Source organism: Macrosteles quadrilineatus, unplaced genomic scaffold (genome assembly GCF_028750875.1).
Source record: "Macrosteles quadrilineatus isolate MER2022 unplaced genomic scaffold, UCM_ALF_1.0 Scaffold_2__2_contigs__length_208266976, whole genome shotgun sequence".
Lineage (NCBI taxonomy): Eukaryota > Metazoa > Arthropoda > Insecta > Hemiptera > Cicadellidae > Macrosteles > Macrosteles quadrilineatus.
In genome coordinates, this window is record NW_026542595.1 from 15,268,858 (window position 1) to 15,286,192 (window position 17,335).

General features: G+C 33.7%; 1 protein-coding gene across 1 annotated transcript in view; it reads left to right on the forward strand.

Moving 5' to 3' along the window:
* LOC128983955 (transmembrane emp24 domain-containing protein eca-like) overlaps positions 1 to 14,651 on the forward strand; it is a 29,986-nt gene extending 15,335 nt beyond the window's left edge. The window contains exons 3-6 of the mRNA XM_054403232.1: positions 8,073 to 8,188; positions 11,571 to 11,675; positions 13,599 to 13,745; positions 14,308 to 14,651. Of these exons, the coding sequence (XP_054259207.1) occupies positions 8,073 to 8,188; positions 11,571 to 11,675; positions 13,599 to 13,745; positions 14,308 to 14,457 (518 nt within the window). The 3' untranslated portion in view covers positions 14,458 to 14,651. The remainder of the gene's footprint in view (positions 1 to 8,072; positions 8,189 to 11,570; positions 11,676 to 13,598; positions 13,746 to 14,307) is intronic.
* The last annotated feature ends 2,684 nt before the right edge of the window (positions 14,652 to 17,335 follow it).

Below are 17,335 nucleotides of genomic sequence, written 5' to 3' on the forward strand. Positions count from 1 at the left end.
AGTCTGATTGAGGTACATGATGTTTTACTGTGACAAGTGATAGTCGGAGGGGCGGTACTAGAAGGGGGCGGAGTTATTGCTGATCTATTGCCAGTTTCACGACAATAACTTTAGGGGCTTCTAACGAATTTTGAAAAAATTGTGTTTTTTTTTATTATTTGTAATATTTTGAACACTTTTTACACCTGGCACTTTTGGGGCAAACGCCTATTTCACCCTGAAAATGACGTTTGAAAGTTGTAAAAATTGCTAAAAGTTTGCGTTATTTTTCTTCTTTAAATCAGTCACTTTTGGCATATTGCTAACCTAAGCATGGGTTAGGTATGGTTATAGGTTAGTTTAGATCAGGTCAAGTTAGGTTATGTTAGGTTAGGTTAGATTATATCTACCTATTTATAAAATTTTGTTTGGTAACTACACTCCTCTACCAAACTAAATATAATCTAACCTAATCTAACCCGACCTAACCCATGCTTAGGTTAGCAATATGCCGAAAATGACTGATTTTTTGTTAAACCAAGGTTAGGTTAGGTTAAATCAGGTTAGGTTGGGTTAGGTTAGATTATATTTAATTCTTTGACATCACTTAATCAAGATAAAATATTTGAATCTTGTATAACTGAAATTAAAATTGGGAAGGAAAAATTTTTAGTTGTGGGTCTTTACAGAACCCCATCTGAAAATGCTGAAATCTATCTAGACAAATTAAATGAACTGTTGCGAATTTTTAATAAAATTAACCGTAACATTCTACTGGGGGGCGATTTTAATATTGATGTTTTGAAGGAAGACAAAAAGAAAAAAAGTTTTGTGAATATAATACAAATGCATGGTTTTCAATATACTATTAAAATACCAACTAGAGTTACTGAACATAATGAATCAGCTATTGATAATTTTATCACCAACATAGATGACAAATGTTTTAAAGTAGAAAGTTTAATCACAGCTTTGTCAGACCATGATGGACAACTCTTCAAAATTTTAAATTTAAAAAGTAAAAACAATATAAATTCTAAAATACATAAATTTGAAAGAAGATTTAAACCTGAAAACATTAAACTCTTCATTCATGATCTCTCTAAGGAGGATTGGACAAAGCTTTATAACTGTAATGTTGATGACAAATTTACTTACTTCTATAACACACTTAAATATTATTTTGATTTACATTTTCCAAAAACTAAAATAGTCACGAGTAATGTAAATAACAGCTGGATCGATGATGAAATTATCAATGAGCACCGCCAATTAATTGCAGAGCACCAATTGTACAGGAATGATAGAAGTAACATTAAGTTAAAGAATTGTATTAAAGAACGTAAAAAAAGATATAGAAAAATTATAAAGCTTAAGAAAAAAAATCATTTTAACAATAAAATTAGGAACTCGACCAATGTTAACAAAACTGTTTGGCAGATTGTGAACTCTGAAACTAAAAGTAAAAAAGATAAGGTGCATAATAATGTTATACTAATGCAGAATGGTGCCGAAATAGAGGACCCATATGCTGTTTCAAATATATTAAATAATAATTTTGCTGATATGGTGGAACATCATGTTTTACCAAATCTGAATAAAACCCAAACTAGTTCTGAAAATTTTGCTTCAAACACTAAGTTTAAGTGCAAAACAATTGATGAACCAATTTTAATATCCATAATAGACCAATTAAAACCTAAATGGTCATCAGGTTATGATGAAATTCCGATTAGAATAATAAAAGAATCTAAATCTGTTTTATTAAAGCCACTTTTACACGTCATTAATACTTCACTTATAACAGGTGTTTATCCTGATAAGCTGAAAATTTCAAAAATTATCCCGGTATATAAAAAAGGAGACAAAAAAGATCCAAATAACTATCGACCATTGGCAATTCAACCAGCTCTTTCAAAATTATTTGAAAAATGCTTTCTTTTTCAGCTAGTGGATTATTTTGAAATTAATAACTTATTAGATAAAGAGCAGCATGGTTATAGGAAAAACAAATCCACCACTACAGCACTTATATCTTATATTGAAAATGTGTTGGAAAAGTTGGATGAGGACAACAAAGTAATTGGTGCCTTTTTGGATATGTCCAAGGCATTTGACAGCGTGCACCATTTAAAGTTACTAAATAAACTTAAAATGTATGGAATTGGTGGCAAAGAGTTAAGCTGGATTGAATCTTATCTGGAGGGACGCCAACAGTTTGTTAACATTGTTCATTTAAGTGGGAATAAAATGTACCATATTAAATCTGAGGTTAGGACAGTAAAATACTCAGTGCCACAAGGATCAGTGTTGGGCCCATTCTTGTTCTTGTGCTACTTGGGAGGGATGCCAAAACATTTATTTGAACATGTAGAAAATAATACTCTGTGCTTGTATGCAGATGACATAAGTATGTCGATACATGATAAGAATATGGAGCTTCTTATAAATAAAACTAATGATTCACTCACAATAATTAAAGATTACTTGAATGAAAAAAATCTTTTACTAAATGAAAATAAAACAACGTTCATTGAGTTTGAATCTAAAAAATCTAGAAAAGAACTGTTTAACAATTTTGTTTATGAAACTAAATTTTTAGGCCTAACCTTAAATAGCACACTTAATTGGACCTCACATGTTGACAACTTATGTAATAAAATCAGCTCAAGTATTTTTGCTATTAGACGCTTATATCCATTATGCAACAGAGAAATCTTAAGAAAGGTTTACTTTGCTACTATTCACTCACATATTTCTTACGATATAGAAATTTATGGAGGAACAAGTAAATTAAATTTAAACAAAATTTTACATTTACAAAAAGAAGCCATTAGGTGTATCCTTAATCTCGATATAAACGAATCCTGTAAAAATCATTTTAAAGAATTAGAGTTCTTTACTGTTTTCAGTCTCTATATTTATAAGACGATAATGTATGTTAAAAATCATGAATCAGAACTTCAAAGACAGAAAGACGTACATAATTATAACACTAGAAACAAACTAAACTTCATAACTAAAAAACATAAAAAAGAAAAATTTAAGGAGAGTCCTAATTATATTGGAATCAAATTCATGCATTCCCTCCCCAGCAGTATTAGAAACGAAAGTAGCGTAAATAAATTCAAAAATAAACTTAAGGGGTTTTTAATTTATAGCGAATTTTATAGTTTGGAAAGTTTTGAACACTGTAACAAAAAAACTGTATGGCTAAGCAAGTAGGGAAGTAGGTGAAATCATGTGAAGTAGTTTTAGGTTGATGACACATTCATGTACACTTGTTGTATGTATTGAATAAAGATTTATTGATTGATTGATTGATTGATTGATATCTATATAAATAAAATTACAGTTTTGTATGTACATTGCTTAGAATCATGCAGTTTTTGGTTATTTTTACGTTTCATAGCCTAAGAAAGCCGAAACGAGTCTTATCTCAATTTCTGTCTGTATATCTGTTTGTCTGTTTGTCTGTCCATTCTGTGACTCCGTCTGTGACGCCAAATTGTCATTTTACGCGGCCTACTTCTAGAAGACTAGAGTACCGATCAAGGTTCTAATCATTTTTCTGTATTTACTGGATTGGTGAGAGTGTCTTGGGCTATAAAAACATGGCCTCGCTTCTTTGAAAACAAAATAACGAACAATCAAAAACCCAATTTTGTTTGATTTTTGTCAAATTTTCTCCCAATGTTTCCTATTACATTTTATGAAATAACGATCAGCTGTTTGGATTAGTTCTCACTTCTAGCTGTCACTGATATGTTTACATTAAAAGTTGTTTACAAATACCGCAACCATTTCCGATCAAGTTTTGTTAGCACATCCAAACCAAGTGAGATTAGAAACGTTGTGCCTTACTTAACCTGTTTAATTAATTGCAAGTGCAACGAGTGTTCTTGAGTTTTTATAACCGGGGAAAATACCGTGAATCAGTGTTGTATTAGTGCTGGGAAACTTACATTTTTTTAATCGTCAGTCACTAATGCTTACAAAAAGGTTTCCGCACTCATTTATGGCCCTTCAAGGACAGTTGTGTAAAGTGCAAAGTAAAAAATCACAACTGCAGTGGGTGATCGTGGATGTTGCTGCGATCTTGGAAGAACTTTCTGATTTCACTGTGATCGTAACAGAGGTTTAACTTACAGATGTAGCTAAACTCGCTTTTCCAAAGTGTCATTTTTTGTTTCTACTTACTTACATTTCGACAACGATATCGGTACATTTTTTCTACTTAGGAAGTAAAACTACAAACGTCCAAAACCCCAGATTTGTGAGTTTTTTGTCACATTTCCTCCAAATGTTTGCTAGATATAAGTATCGATTATCGATTAGAGATTACGTAATATTTTATAAGAAACCTTTGTTTGGATAAAGGTGGTTTCTTCAAACTGTCATTAATATGTTAACATTTAAAGTTAATTACAAATAATGCTATTAATGGGAAATAACTTTGATTTTCAAAAACTTAAAAAAAAATAAAACTAAGTACGAGATTATAATAACTATGGTGCCTCATATATCTAAAAAGCAAGTCCTTTTATCATTAGATAAAAAATATGGACTAACACGATCGGGTGACATTTAATTGCGAAGGATTCGTTTTGGCTTTGAAACTGTCAGATATTGTATTCGCGAAAGTTTATATGTATTCCTATACAGTAGTAGTTTTGGCAGCATATATGGAAAAATGCACACTAAATATGCAAACCAACTCCTGTTCTGAATATAAGGTATCAACTTACTACAAGATTCCCGTACGTAGAACGGGCAAACAGCTAGTTAACTTATATTTAGTTTGGCAGAGGATTGGGCCGGGCATTTTTTGGCACTTTGCAGTTTTTATGATTTTTCAAACGGGAACCTGATTTTCTGGGCAAAAACAGTAGTTGACGAAAAAGTGCCAGGGGGTGTTTAAAATGTCCTAAATAATAGTAAAAACACATTGAAAGTAGCCTACAGAAAAATAGATTTTTAGAACTTTTTGCCATTTTCAAACGCGATTTTCAGGGTGAAATAGGCGTTTGCCCCAAAAGTGCCAAATGTAATAATTATTTAAAATAGGCCAAATAATGAAAAAAAATATTTTTTTCGAAATTTGTTAGAAGCCCCTAAAGTTAACAAATACCCAGTTAAGAAACTGTACCCTAAGTTAGCCGGATTTAGCATTTTGGCACCATATCAATAATTTTGCTGCCCCCTAGTCTAGTTGAAGTTACTTTCTTACTACCTTTGTTAAAAACTATACCAGACCTATACCATAATTGCTTAAACACCACTCAACAATGTAGTATTATTGCTAGTTTTTTGAATAATTTACTTGGTTCTGGCCCTAACGAATGCCATCAACACTTTTAGTAAGTTTATGAAATAAGTAGCCTAGAGAGCTCGCGTTTGTGGGACTGAAACAAATCAATCTAACCAGCAGAACATTCCTGCAGCAAAGCAAGGCCTTTGCTGGTGCCATAGTGGCTTCAAATTTTAGGCCCAAAAACTTAAACTCCTGTAACTCCTGTACGGAGTTTAAGTTTTTGGGCCTGAAATTTGAAGCCACTACACTACATGATACCATAGATTAAACAAACTCCCTATGTAGATTTGCTATCCTTATGGATCAGCTGAAGACAATTCTTTTTATTCCAGTTATTTAAAACCTCGTTTAACCAAATAAAACGATATAATAATAAACAATAGCTTGTCCCCTGGTTTTATTACAAGAAAATAAAACACAAATCATAGAATTAACCCTTAAACAAAATCAACAAAATTTCGTCATCACTAGCACCCAGTGTCACTGCCATGAACTAGACATGAAAAACCTTTTTTTTATATTTTACATGTGATTAGAAGTCTACTTGTGTTGGTAAGTCTGATACTGCATCTAAATTATATATTACTCATAATTATTATTAGTCATATATAGTAATCCGGAGGCCATCAACATGGAATTTAAAGTAAATTATATTCGCAAGGCGAAACAAAGCAATATAAATGGTGCTTTGGAGAGTAGGTATTGCATTTTTTTAACCTATTGCAAACTCAGATTTTTTTGTTAGCCTAAATTCAAAGAGGAAGTCATAGTTTATTGAATGATACATTTTAACTTGATCCTGCAGGTTGTTGTAAGCAAATCAAATGATTGGTTGGTAACTTTTGTTTTGCGAGGTGAGGGTGGTAACAGTGTCTTAACATTGGTTACCAAACATTGACACGCGCATGAGCGCCTACCCCTCTGAGCAGTAGCGCTGAGCCAACTGGCAGTGGCAGTGGCAATACGATGCGTACCGCCAACAAACCTACAGCCTTTTCCCGTGTTTAAGACCATGTTGTAAAGAAGTTGATGCTAATGTTGAAACATTGTTTAATTTTACCAACAATTATTTCTTGCAATAAACTTAAAAATTAGAATGCTTTAATAGCCAGATTATTTAAATACCCCCGCCGCAGCAAACCTGCAGACTAAGCGAATTTCCATTTGACTGATTGGATTTACACTGAAATGTCTACTTAAAAATATAACATTTATTCCCGATTTAAATAGAATTAGTTTAACAAGTACTTAGGTTTGCTGCATCAGGGAGGGTAAAACTGTTTTTGTAAAATGTTAATAGTTAGTAAGAAATAAAAACATTTTCCAAATTTGATCAAAATATGTTCATAAACAAGCAAACTTACTCAGCAGTTTACTCATTCTCCATAAGAATAACATGGGAATTTTAAATTTACAATTTTTTGGAATTTTCTCCGTAACCATTAGGCGCATAATAACGCTTCAATATACTAAATTATTTGTTTTTTGAAGCTCTACAAAATGGTTTGGAAATAAATTGCTAAATTTTATGTTTTTTGGGTCAAAAATGGGAAAAACCTATTTTTACCCCATAAAACCCCCCGTAAACACCCGTTCCCATGGTCCGATCATGCTGGATCGCGAACTCGTTCGAATAAACGTAGGTTTACACGTTTGTACCAAATTTCATCAAAATCGGATCATTTTTGCTCGAGTTATCGTGCTGACGGACACATATATATTATATATATATATAAATATATAAATATATAAATATATAAATATATAAATATATATATATATATATATGAATTTGAACGGATGGTGTTTTTGGCCTCTAGGGACCTCAAAACGAAAAAAAAATCGGTCCCGCGTCCAGGTCTTACCATGAGTACTACGGTAATAGCTTATTCCCTATATGGGAAATTCGCTAAAAATGAGTCCGTAAATTAAGTTAAGTTATGGCTATTTATTTGTATTTGTAGACATAAAAAAAACTTTTTCTCCTTCGCCATGCGCCCCCTGGGGGCTTGCACCCATAGGCCAGGGCCTATTGGGAAATCCGACCATGGTGGCACGGTAAGACCTAGGCCCGGGGCAGATTTTCTTTTTCATTTTGATATCTCCAGAGGCCAAAAACGCCAACCGTTCAAAATGTTATATGGCCTATGAATTTATTTATGGGTACACTTCCGCAGAGAACCTATGATATACTATCGAATGAATAACGATATATATCGAAATGTATAGATTTTTATCCGGTTCGATAATAGCTTAATATCATAATGATTTTAATTTTTATTTATATAGCACCAAACCTAGATAGGCTAGGCCTACTATTTAAACCTTAGTTACCGGTAATATTATTTAAATAGATTTAATTTCAAATCAATTCAGGCAAATGGAAATATGCTTAGTCTGCAGGTTTGCTGTGAGGGGGTATTTTTTAGTGTAGGCTAACTCTGGGCGTTCAATGTTGGATGTGATATTTCAAGACTAAAAGGTTGTTGACTATCGAAGAAATCTAGCTATCGTCCTAAACACTTGGTCATTTGGAGTTTGATTTGTGGACATGAGTCCTACTCAGCCTCCTCCCGATACAACCACATACGCCTATACCAGGGCCGGCTAGAGGGCTGGCAGGGGGGCCCGAGCCCCGGGGCTCCAAAAGGGGCAATAACAGACAAAGAAGTGTTTAGTTTACAGATGAATATTTTAGGGGCATAACTTTAATTGATCTATTTTCAAATTACTGTAATTGGAAAGAACTACAATAAACTATTGAACAAACCTTTTTTAGTTAACTACAAAGTTGAGCTGTATGATCCTCGTAGTGGAGGGTTCATGCCTTCAAGCCCCGGGATCGGAATGCATGTTGAAGTAAAAGATCCTGATGCAAAAGTCATACTGTCTAGGGTAAGTTTGATTCAAATCATTAGAGGTAAGGCAAATATAAATCCTATCCATCATATTTAAAATATAAATTAATTAGGCCTAGCCTATGAAAAAAAAAACAAAGACATGAAATTAAGTCTCAAGAGACTTGTCTGGCTGGGTATATCAAGGTGTTGGTTTGATATGAGGGGAGACTTTGATTCATCACCAGTAGGGTAGTTGTATTTTGGGGGTATGGCCTTGGGGAAGGTTGTGTGGACAGGTAAATAGAGCCGGGTCATTTTGCTCGCCATTCTGAAAACATCGTAAATATGTGACTACTAGAGACGGAAAGTACTAGAGACGCGACTCCGCATAGGGGCAAACTTCTCTACCTTTGGACATCGAGCCACACATAGCGATCTTATATCACTGGAATTACTGCACTTCCTATTTAGAATGTTTTTTGTCTTTGAGAGTAAACCAGAGCGTTTCAGCCTAACAAAACAACTATGGCCAATCACATTTATCTGTAGCCTTTATATGCCCAAACTTCATACGTACATTATTTCCCATTCTTATAAATATTCTGTTGGTGCATTGTTACATGTTAATCCTCCACCTTCAATAGTCAATAGGCTAATTAATCCTTTATTTTCACATTACGTTACATTAAAAAATTCAGCAAAGCTGACATACCAATTGTCATAAAGTACAGTACGGTACTAAAAATAAAAACAAAACTAAGACTAAGACTAAAAAGACCACATAAAATTACTAAAATTAAGTCAACACATCATTTATAAAAGAGTTATTATTACATTGTAATATACCCTATTTTTGAATTTGTCTATTGTTTAACAGCTTTGATTTGTCATGGAAATTTACTATACATTTTTTCCCCAAATACTGTGGAAAATTTTCAAGTGCAGTAGGCCTGTGAATCGGCAATTGTAAATCATCTCTTCCTAGTCAAGTAATTATGATTATAATTTTCATTGGTAAAGTTAATCATTTTAGTTCTTTAAATAGTGTTTTGCATGATTGTCTAGGTCTCGAAAATGTTGTGATTCAGGTGGATTATACTTTTAGACCTTGATCACAATTACATTAAAGGGCATTTAATTTGATTACATACAAACATGCCAATCGATGACTAGAAAGAAGGGGCTGGAGTGTGTCATTGTCAATGACAAGACGTAAACAACAGCTGGACATTTTGCTAACGGCTAGTAGTACGCAACAGCCACACGCTTTAAGTCAAAACATGGTTTATTATTTGGCTGTTTCGGCCGACGTTATTCAGTCTTGACAAATCGTATCAGAAGCAGCTAAATAAAAAGACACGTTTTGCCCTTTTTTAGAGGGGTGATTAACACTCTTAAAGCTAGGCCTACTGTACAACTTTATTATATCTGAATGTGTGGCTATTAAACTACTCAATGCATGACTTCCTGCCTCAAATCTCAGGATGGTTGTCCTAACATACGATGGTTGCTATTTAAGTTTCTGGCCTTGGCAACACTGATTAGTGCTAGGCGCCAGCTAATGTTTCCGGCGGAAACCTTGCATTGTTGAACATAACCTCAAACATGACTTATTGTAATCTGTCACTATTAGTGTTTTTACAGTGATTTTAAAAGTTTATCTACACGGTGAAAAATTCAATTAACACGTGAACATTACCGTGCAATTATTTTTCACATCTTTCGTCGTGGATTATTACGAGGATCAAGGGTGCGCCGATGAACTTAGTGCCTTATATGCTTTGAATTTGCGCCTTCTTTCAGCACCGTGAAAAACTGGTACTAATAATGAGTTTAATCGTGGTGGATGTTCGCTCCAGGACAAACAGCGTGAAGGTCATACAATTTCCAAAATTGGTCTTGTGCAAGAAAACATCGATGCTGTGCAGGAACTGATAATGCAAGGTCGTCGAGTGACATACCGTGAGGCATTAGTATGACTAGTATTAATAAAATATTACACGATCACTTGGGCGTAAAAAGATTTGTTCTAAATGGATCATAACCTGACAATTGCTCAAAAGGAGGCTCGAGTCAATTGGTGTAACAGTAAGGCAATGCTCAAGAAAAGATTTGCAGGAGGTGCTTCAAAGGCTGTATGCAACATCTGCACAGATGATGAATCGTGGATATATGCATATGATCCCAAAAGCAAACAGCAATCCACTGTGTGGGTCTTTCAAGATGAACCTAATCCAACCAAAGTAGTTCATGAAAAGAGCACATTGAAATAGATGGTTGCCTGTTTCTTCGGTATTGCTGGGCATGTGGCTACAGTGGCATTAGAGGAATCGAAAGATAGTAAATTCTGAGTAGTACCTTTGACTATCAATACAACGTAGTACACATCCATTTGTTTGCCACAAGTTTTTTAAGAAATCTGAAAAAATCAAAGAAGAGCGAATCATCCTTCACCCTTATGACAACAAACACCAGCTCCCACACGGCGGCTCCAAAATTGGCATTTTGACTAGTCAAAAAGTTGAATTAATGTCACTCCCATACAGCCCTGATTTGGCCCCTAATGACTACTTTTATTCCCAACTATCAAAAACAAACTACGAGGACAATGATTGTTGACACCCAAAGAAGCTGTCGAAGCATTCAAATTGCTTGTTTTGGAGCTACCAAGTTCAGAATGGAAAAAGTGCTTTGGAAACTGGTTTATATGCATGAAAAAATGTACAAGTCTTAATGGGGAATATTTTGAAAAACAATAAAACTGATTTTATTTATATATGATTGTGTTTCCTTTAATAGGCTAGAAACTTAAATAGCAACCCTCGTATGAATTAATGTTTTGTTTGAAAATAAAATATAGTTATGTACATAAAATAAAATAGGCCTACATGAAATACATGCCTGATTAGTGATTACTCACACAATATATTCAAATCTTGATTTATTAAAAAACCTAAATATATCTGTGATAGACAGATCTGTGATAGCTGTGATAGAACCTGACAGAAACCCACTGGTGCTATCGTGCCACCAACACACACCACTGACGAACACGATATCACCCCCTCTCTTCCTCCATCTTACAGTCAGAAGATTTAGTTTTTTTATTATTAATTGATTTGTGGGTTTTATTTAACTTTTGTAAAAATATTTAAGGCCAATAAATTTACTAGTGTTAAAAAGTTGGGCCTAAATAATTTTATCAATAGGGGTGTCTAATGTTTGTTTAATAACCTTGTTTAAATATTTCTGTTAGGTTTTTATTTTATAAAAGGATGAGGCTTGCAGATAAATAAGCTAATTGTTTTTTTGTTTTATGTTTTATACAGAGTGATGAAAATAGAATTTGTTTGTGTGAATAAACCTTCAGAACTACAATGCAAAATTGTATGGGTGTAATGATCTTTTGTTGTAAAATAATTGTTTTATTCTCACAGGTCTACAGTTATGAGGGGAGAATTTCCTTCACTTCACATACTCCTGGTGAACACGGCTTATGTTTGTACTCAAACAGCACCAAGTGGATCGGAGGCACACAATTGGTATGCTTCATTCTTTGTCCTATTTCCAAATAAAAAGCTTTAAATGCTATTCTTTAGGTAATCATCAGTTTTTTCACTAAAAGACTCAGACATGAGTGTTGAAGAGATTGAGCTCAGTCTTGTCAGGACTGGGACGGTGGCGTCGTCCTGTAATCCAGCTACTAGGAGGTCACATATTGTGGATATTTATAGGCATGCACTGTGGATGTGATACTCCCTGGTGTGGATTAACGTCCGCACTAGTGAGTACTACGACTATCCGCAGTACTATCCTGATAATTAGACCAATTCGTTAATACCAAGGCAAAAATGTGGTTCGGATTCCAACATAAACTGTAGGTCCCTTAGTTGCCATTGGCTGTATGGGCTCCTATTAATTAACAGCTGTGTCTAAGGAACTGGAACATGTCGGCCTTAGTCATTAACAAGACTACAAGATCGTGCCACTCATCCTACACTAATATTTGGGTTAATATTTGGGTTACGCACATAGTGGCGTCCCCATCTTGAATAATTAGTTTAATTGAAAATCCTTTTTACTTTCTCCCCCTATACCATAGTATACGGAGAAAGTATTGTTTTCGTCAAAATTTTCGAGTTAGAGTTTGTGAGTGGATATATTCGTAGTGGTTTTAGGAAGTGATGTCTGTGTGTCTGGATGTGTACAGAGCTAGGGACTACACCTGTGGTCCGATTTCGATGAAATTTGGTATGTAGGTTCTAATCCATGGTATCTCCAGGTGTTTTTTTCATTTTTTCAAAATTTTTATTTTTGATGGGGATTTTTCCATAAAAACCGGAAGAATCGGATTTTCTCAAAAATGGCCCGAACGATTTTGATAAAAATTTAGTATGTTGTAGCCCTTTAAATTCTGAACAAAATGGTACAAATCCCATTTCTGTAAAAATTACGGTTCAAAAGTTATTGTAAATTATGTTATTTTCCCATAAAACCCCATAAAAGACAAAAAATAGGATTTAAAAAAAAATCCGGTTTTGATTTAACGTAGTATGTTATGGTCCTTACAATTTTGATAGTTTTTCATTTTTTAGTAATTTTGATTTTTAATGGGGATTTTCCCATAAAATAACGGAAAAAATAGGACTTTTCCAAAAATTGCCCGAACGATTTTGATAAAAATTTAGTATGTTATAGTCCTTTAAATTCTGAACAAAATTGTACGATTCCCATTTCCGTATATTTACTCTCCCCGCTTACACATGATAAAGGTTGTTGACAAACTTATGGGAGAAAGTATGTGTCAGAATGCTGATACCGTTTATTTTAGAATAATCTGGCCCTATAATTGTAACATATTTTGAAATAAAACTCAAATCATTGTATATACAGTTTAAGTGCAAGAACATTTAAATTGGTATCGTTGGAATATGAAACAACGCATTGCTTTAATTGCAACAAAATTATTTTTATTGGTGGGAAAGGCTAGGCAGATACTACAGATTCGTTGGAGGGATATGATAAATGTTATTATAATTCAGATACTTTGAGACTAGATATGTTTTCAATATCTTAGTCCCTACCATATCTCACTTAGAGCACAAAAAACATACTACTATAACCCAGAATGCCAACCGCATGGTAAAAAGCATTAAGTGTTTTGAGAGAGCTTTGCCTGTCAATTCGTAGGCAACGCCACCAGCGTTGCCATGCTGGTGACGCTACCTTGCTTTGTTCTGACAGGCAAAGCTCTCTCAAAACACTTAATGCTTTTTACCATGCGGTTGGCATTCTGGGTTATAGTAGTATGTTTTCTGTGCTTAGAGCAAAAATAGGGAGGGAAAAATTCTCATTTTATACGCATGTTTTTTTCTAAGAAGTTACTTTATAAAAAATAAACTAGAATATTATAAGCAGAAAAAAGTAGGATACAAAGTGTCAGTTAGGTTTGCTATGTGTTACAGAGAGTACACTTAGACATCCAGGTTGGTGAACATGCCATTGACTATGCAACTGTAGCTCAGAAGGACAAGCTTACTGAACTGCAACTCAGGGTGAGGCAGTTGCTGGATCAGGTCGATCAAATTACCAAAGAGCAGAGCTATCAGAGGGTAAGCTATAACAAATATTTTATCTTCAAAGCTGGTCTATATGGTTTATTTTTGTTCATTAAAATTATTGATTAGATAACCTATAATATTCAATTGTTTTGTTTTGACATTTCCTGCCAAAAATTGCTGTGTTATAGTTTACTTAAAAGGGCAATTTTTCCTGTTTATGATCAGGTTTTACTCAAAACAAAAGCATTTCAATGTTTCAATTTGTTTTCTTTTATTTTCAATGTATTCAGTTTGAAAATGCTTTGCAAATTAAGAAACATTTTTGTCACATTGCTTTAAATGATTCTTTTAGAAATTTTGTACGGATAAACTTGTGTTTTCTTTAACATCTCTCTGTTTTGAAATTAAGGTTAAATTTGTTGCAAAATATTCCAAATTATTATTATTCAGTTAATTGTTCTAAGTGAACAATAAAGCGGCTCTATCGTCTCAAGGTAACATATTTGCCATGTATAAATCCTCAAGTTCATAGCCATGCAATGTGTTATGAAATATTTACTGTATAGGCAAAGTAATTGAAAATCACATTGATGTGTTTAAAATTTTGTTTTAGTATCGAGAGGAAAGATTCCGATTGACAAGCGAGAGCACAAACCAAAGAGTGTTTTGGTGGTCGCTGTCGCAGCTTTGTATCCTGCTCGTAATGGGTGTCTGGCAAATGAGGCATCTCAAGAGTTTCTTTGAGGCCAAGAAACTTGTTTAACTTGTTGACAAGTTGTCTGCAGGTTGGAATCGGTGTAATTGTGTTCTGAATAAGTTTTTTATTTTAATTTATACAAGTTCATGCAGGTATTGTACTTTAAGTTTCACCCCTTTATGTAAATTTTGGATGTAAATAAAAAACAAAGTTATGTGTGTATGTCAAATTATCAAAAATATATGCGTGGTTTTTTGAAATTCTTAGTATGTTTGTTTATGTATCCTGACTATATTTCCTATCAATCAATATTGTTTAAGATAGACTTAACATGAAAGTCAAAGTTCCAAGGTAACCACAGTCAGCGTGCAGTTTATACTTTCCGTCTAATAAAGATGGTCAAAATCATACATTTTCATAACTCGATACTGAAACTAAAAAAAATCCAAACCCGAATCAAAAATACTTGCCTTGATTAAAAAAATTCCATGTACCCAAGACACTTGCTAATCAATTTCATTTGGGACATTGGTGGTGCCGGATTATTGAAAATGCCGTGTTACTGAACGCCTTTTAAACAGCCCTTATTCTGTACATTTCAGTAAGACTTAATGTGTGTTCTAGGCACAACAAACAATGCAATATCCTTCCTTAACTACTTTAAAGCTGAACATTCAGAAAAAAATTGACCGTATGAAAATTACAATAATATGAACGTTTGTTCAAGACAAGGATTAGATTTAAAACATTACTAATTTACAATATTTAAAATGTGTCCCCCTACTATAGATCCACACCATAAAAACTAATTAGTTTACCTACCACAATTAGGCTAAAACTCTATCAATTAAAGAAACCTATTTAACCCTTACCACTCTCGTTTCGGCCATGAGTTGACATCGGCCGTTTCGCAATCCTATCACGTGTCGGCTTCAAAAAACAAAATTGTAAAAAAATACCCCTGCTGCAGCAAATCTGCAGACTAAGCGAATGTCAACTTGTCTGATTACATTTTTACTCAAATATTTCCATATATAAAACATATTTATTCCCGAATTAAATAACATTAGATTTAACGAGTGTTAAAGTTTGCTCCTAAGGGGAAGGTAAAAAGTGTTTTTTGACCATACGTCAATAGTATAGGATGAAATAAATAAATTTGCCAAATTTTATCAATATATATGATATGCATAAACAAGTAAACTACAACAGTTTTCAGTTTCTCCATAAGAGTAACATGGAAATTTTAAATTGAACTTTTTTTTAACTTTCTCTGTAACCGTTAGGCATACAAAAGCGCTTCATTATACTAAATTATTTACTTTTTTAAGCTCTACAAAATGGTTTGGAAATAAATTGCAAAATGTTTTGTTTTCAGGGTCAAAAATGAAAAAAAAACCCAATTTTAGCCCATAAACCCCGGTTCCCATGGTCGGATCATGCTGGTTCGCGAACTCATTCGAAAAATGTAGTCTTACATGTTTGTACCGAATTTCATCAAAATCGGATCATTTTTTGTATATACTGAAATGCATGCCAGAGTGAGGCAGAACCAGGGGTGAACCAGTCAACCGCACTAAGGGGCGGTTCACAAGCTCGGGACTTCATAGTCCGCGACCAGACGTTGGTCCCAGACTATATAAGCGACGACCAACACATGTGGAGCCACTGCTGCTGACATACGCACTTCCATACAATAGGATGATCGTGAAAAAGGCTGAACCAAAACATCCAAAACGATTAGTTTTCTCGTATTTCATTGTCCCAATGCTCGCCTATGATAATCTATCTACGTTTATTGATTTATAAACACAACAATCCACGTTTGTATGGAATCAGATAATGAAGTCTTTAGTGAAATATATTTTTCTGTGTGCATTATTATAATTCAATTAAGATGCATGACATAAAATAACCGGATATTTATAACCGGATGAATGCCTATTTTGCATAAATGCCCGATAATTTAGGATGGTGATTTTTGATAAGGATAATTTTAACTAAACTTATTTAAATGGTACAATTATTGAAACTAAAATGTATTTAGAGGTACTGATTATTAGATATAAAAATCGTATGTGTGTGCTGGATTTAATCGTGGCTGTAACCTAAGAATATTCATTCCGTTATTCTTACACTCTTTAATAATCTAACTTTATAATGTTGAAAATAATATTCTGCAGTTAGCTCGTAAAATTATTTATGTTAACAGCTATGGTTTTTAATTTACAAAAACTTCTTTAATTTACGTTTATATTTAGGAAAACATTGTTTTTTTTCTTTGGGCATAGTTTCGAACTGAAAATTTGATTTGTTCTGCTTTTATTACCAAACAAATAGCTACCATCCAAGCTTTACTAACATCCAATAAATCACCAGTTTCTTGATGAAAAGTGCCATCAGCCAAAAATATTAGTGCAACTAACGTTTTTTTTCCCAATTTAGAATACTTTAATGGATTTTGTTGTCGGGAAATCCGTGCCTTGGAGTGAACGCCTCAAATGACTCATTGACGGCATCTTTGGAACATTTTAATCTATCTTTAAATTCATCAAGTCATAAAAGGGTTTTAGTCATAATAACGAGCTGGTCCTATGCGAGGTAGTGGAGTGATGGTACATAATTGTTAACATAATACAGTATAGATATTTCATAGTCATATTCAATACACACGGCGACCAGTGATTACAACCTGGAGTACAACCCTGTGGTACAACACAAGACGGTGATACCACCGCGAAACCATACTCAACGACTGACGGTTTGCTTGATGTTTCCCACAGCAAAAAACTATTTCTGATAATTATGTTGGATAACGATGGTTTAACTGTGGCTGATTAGTTATATTTATATTCTACGCATAATTTTGTCGTTAAAATTGTAATAATTGGGGGTATATCAGTAAAATATATTTTTCTTATGATACTACTTTGTTACGTGCATA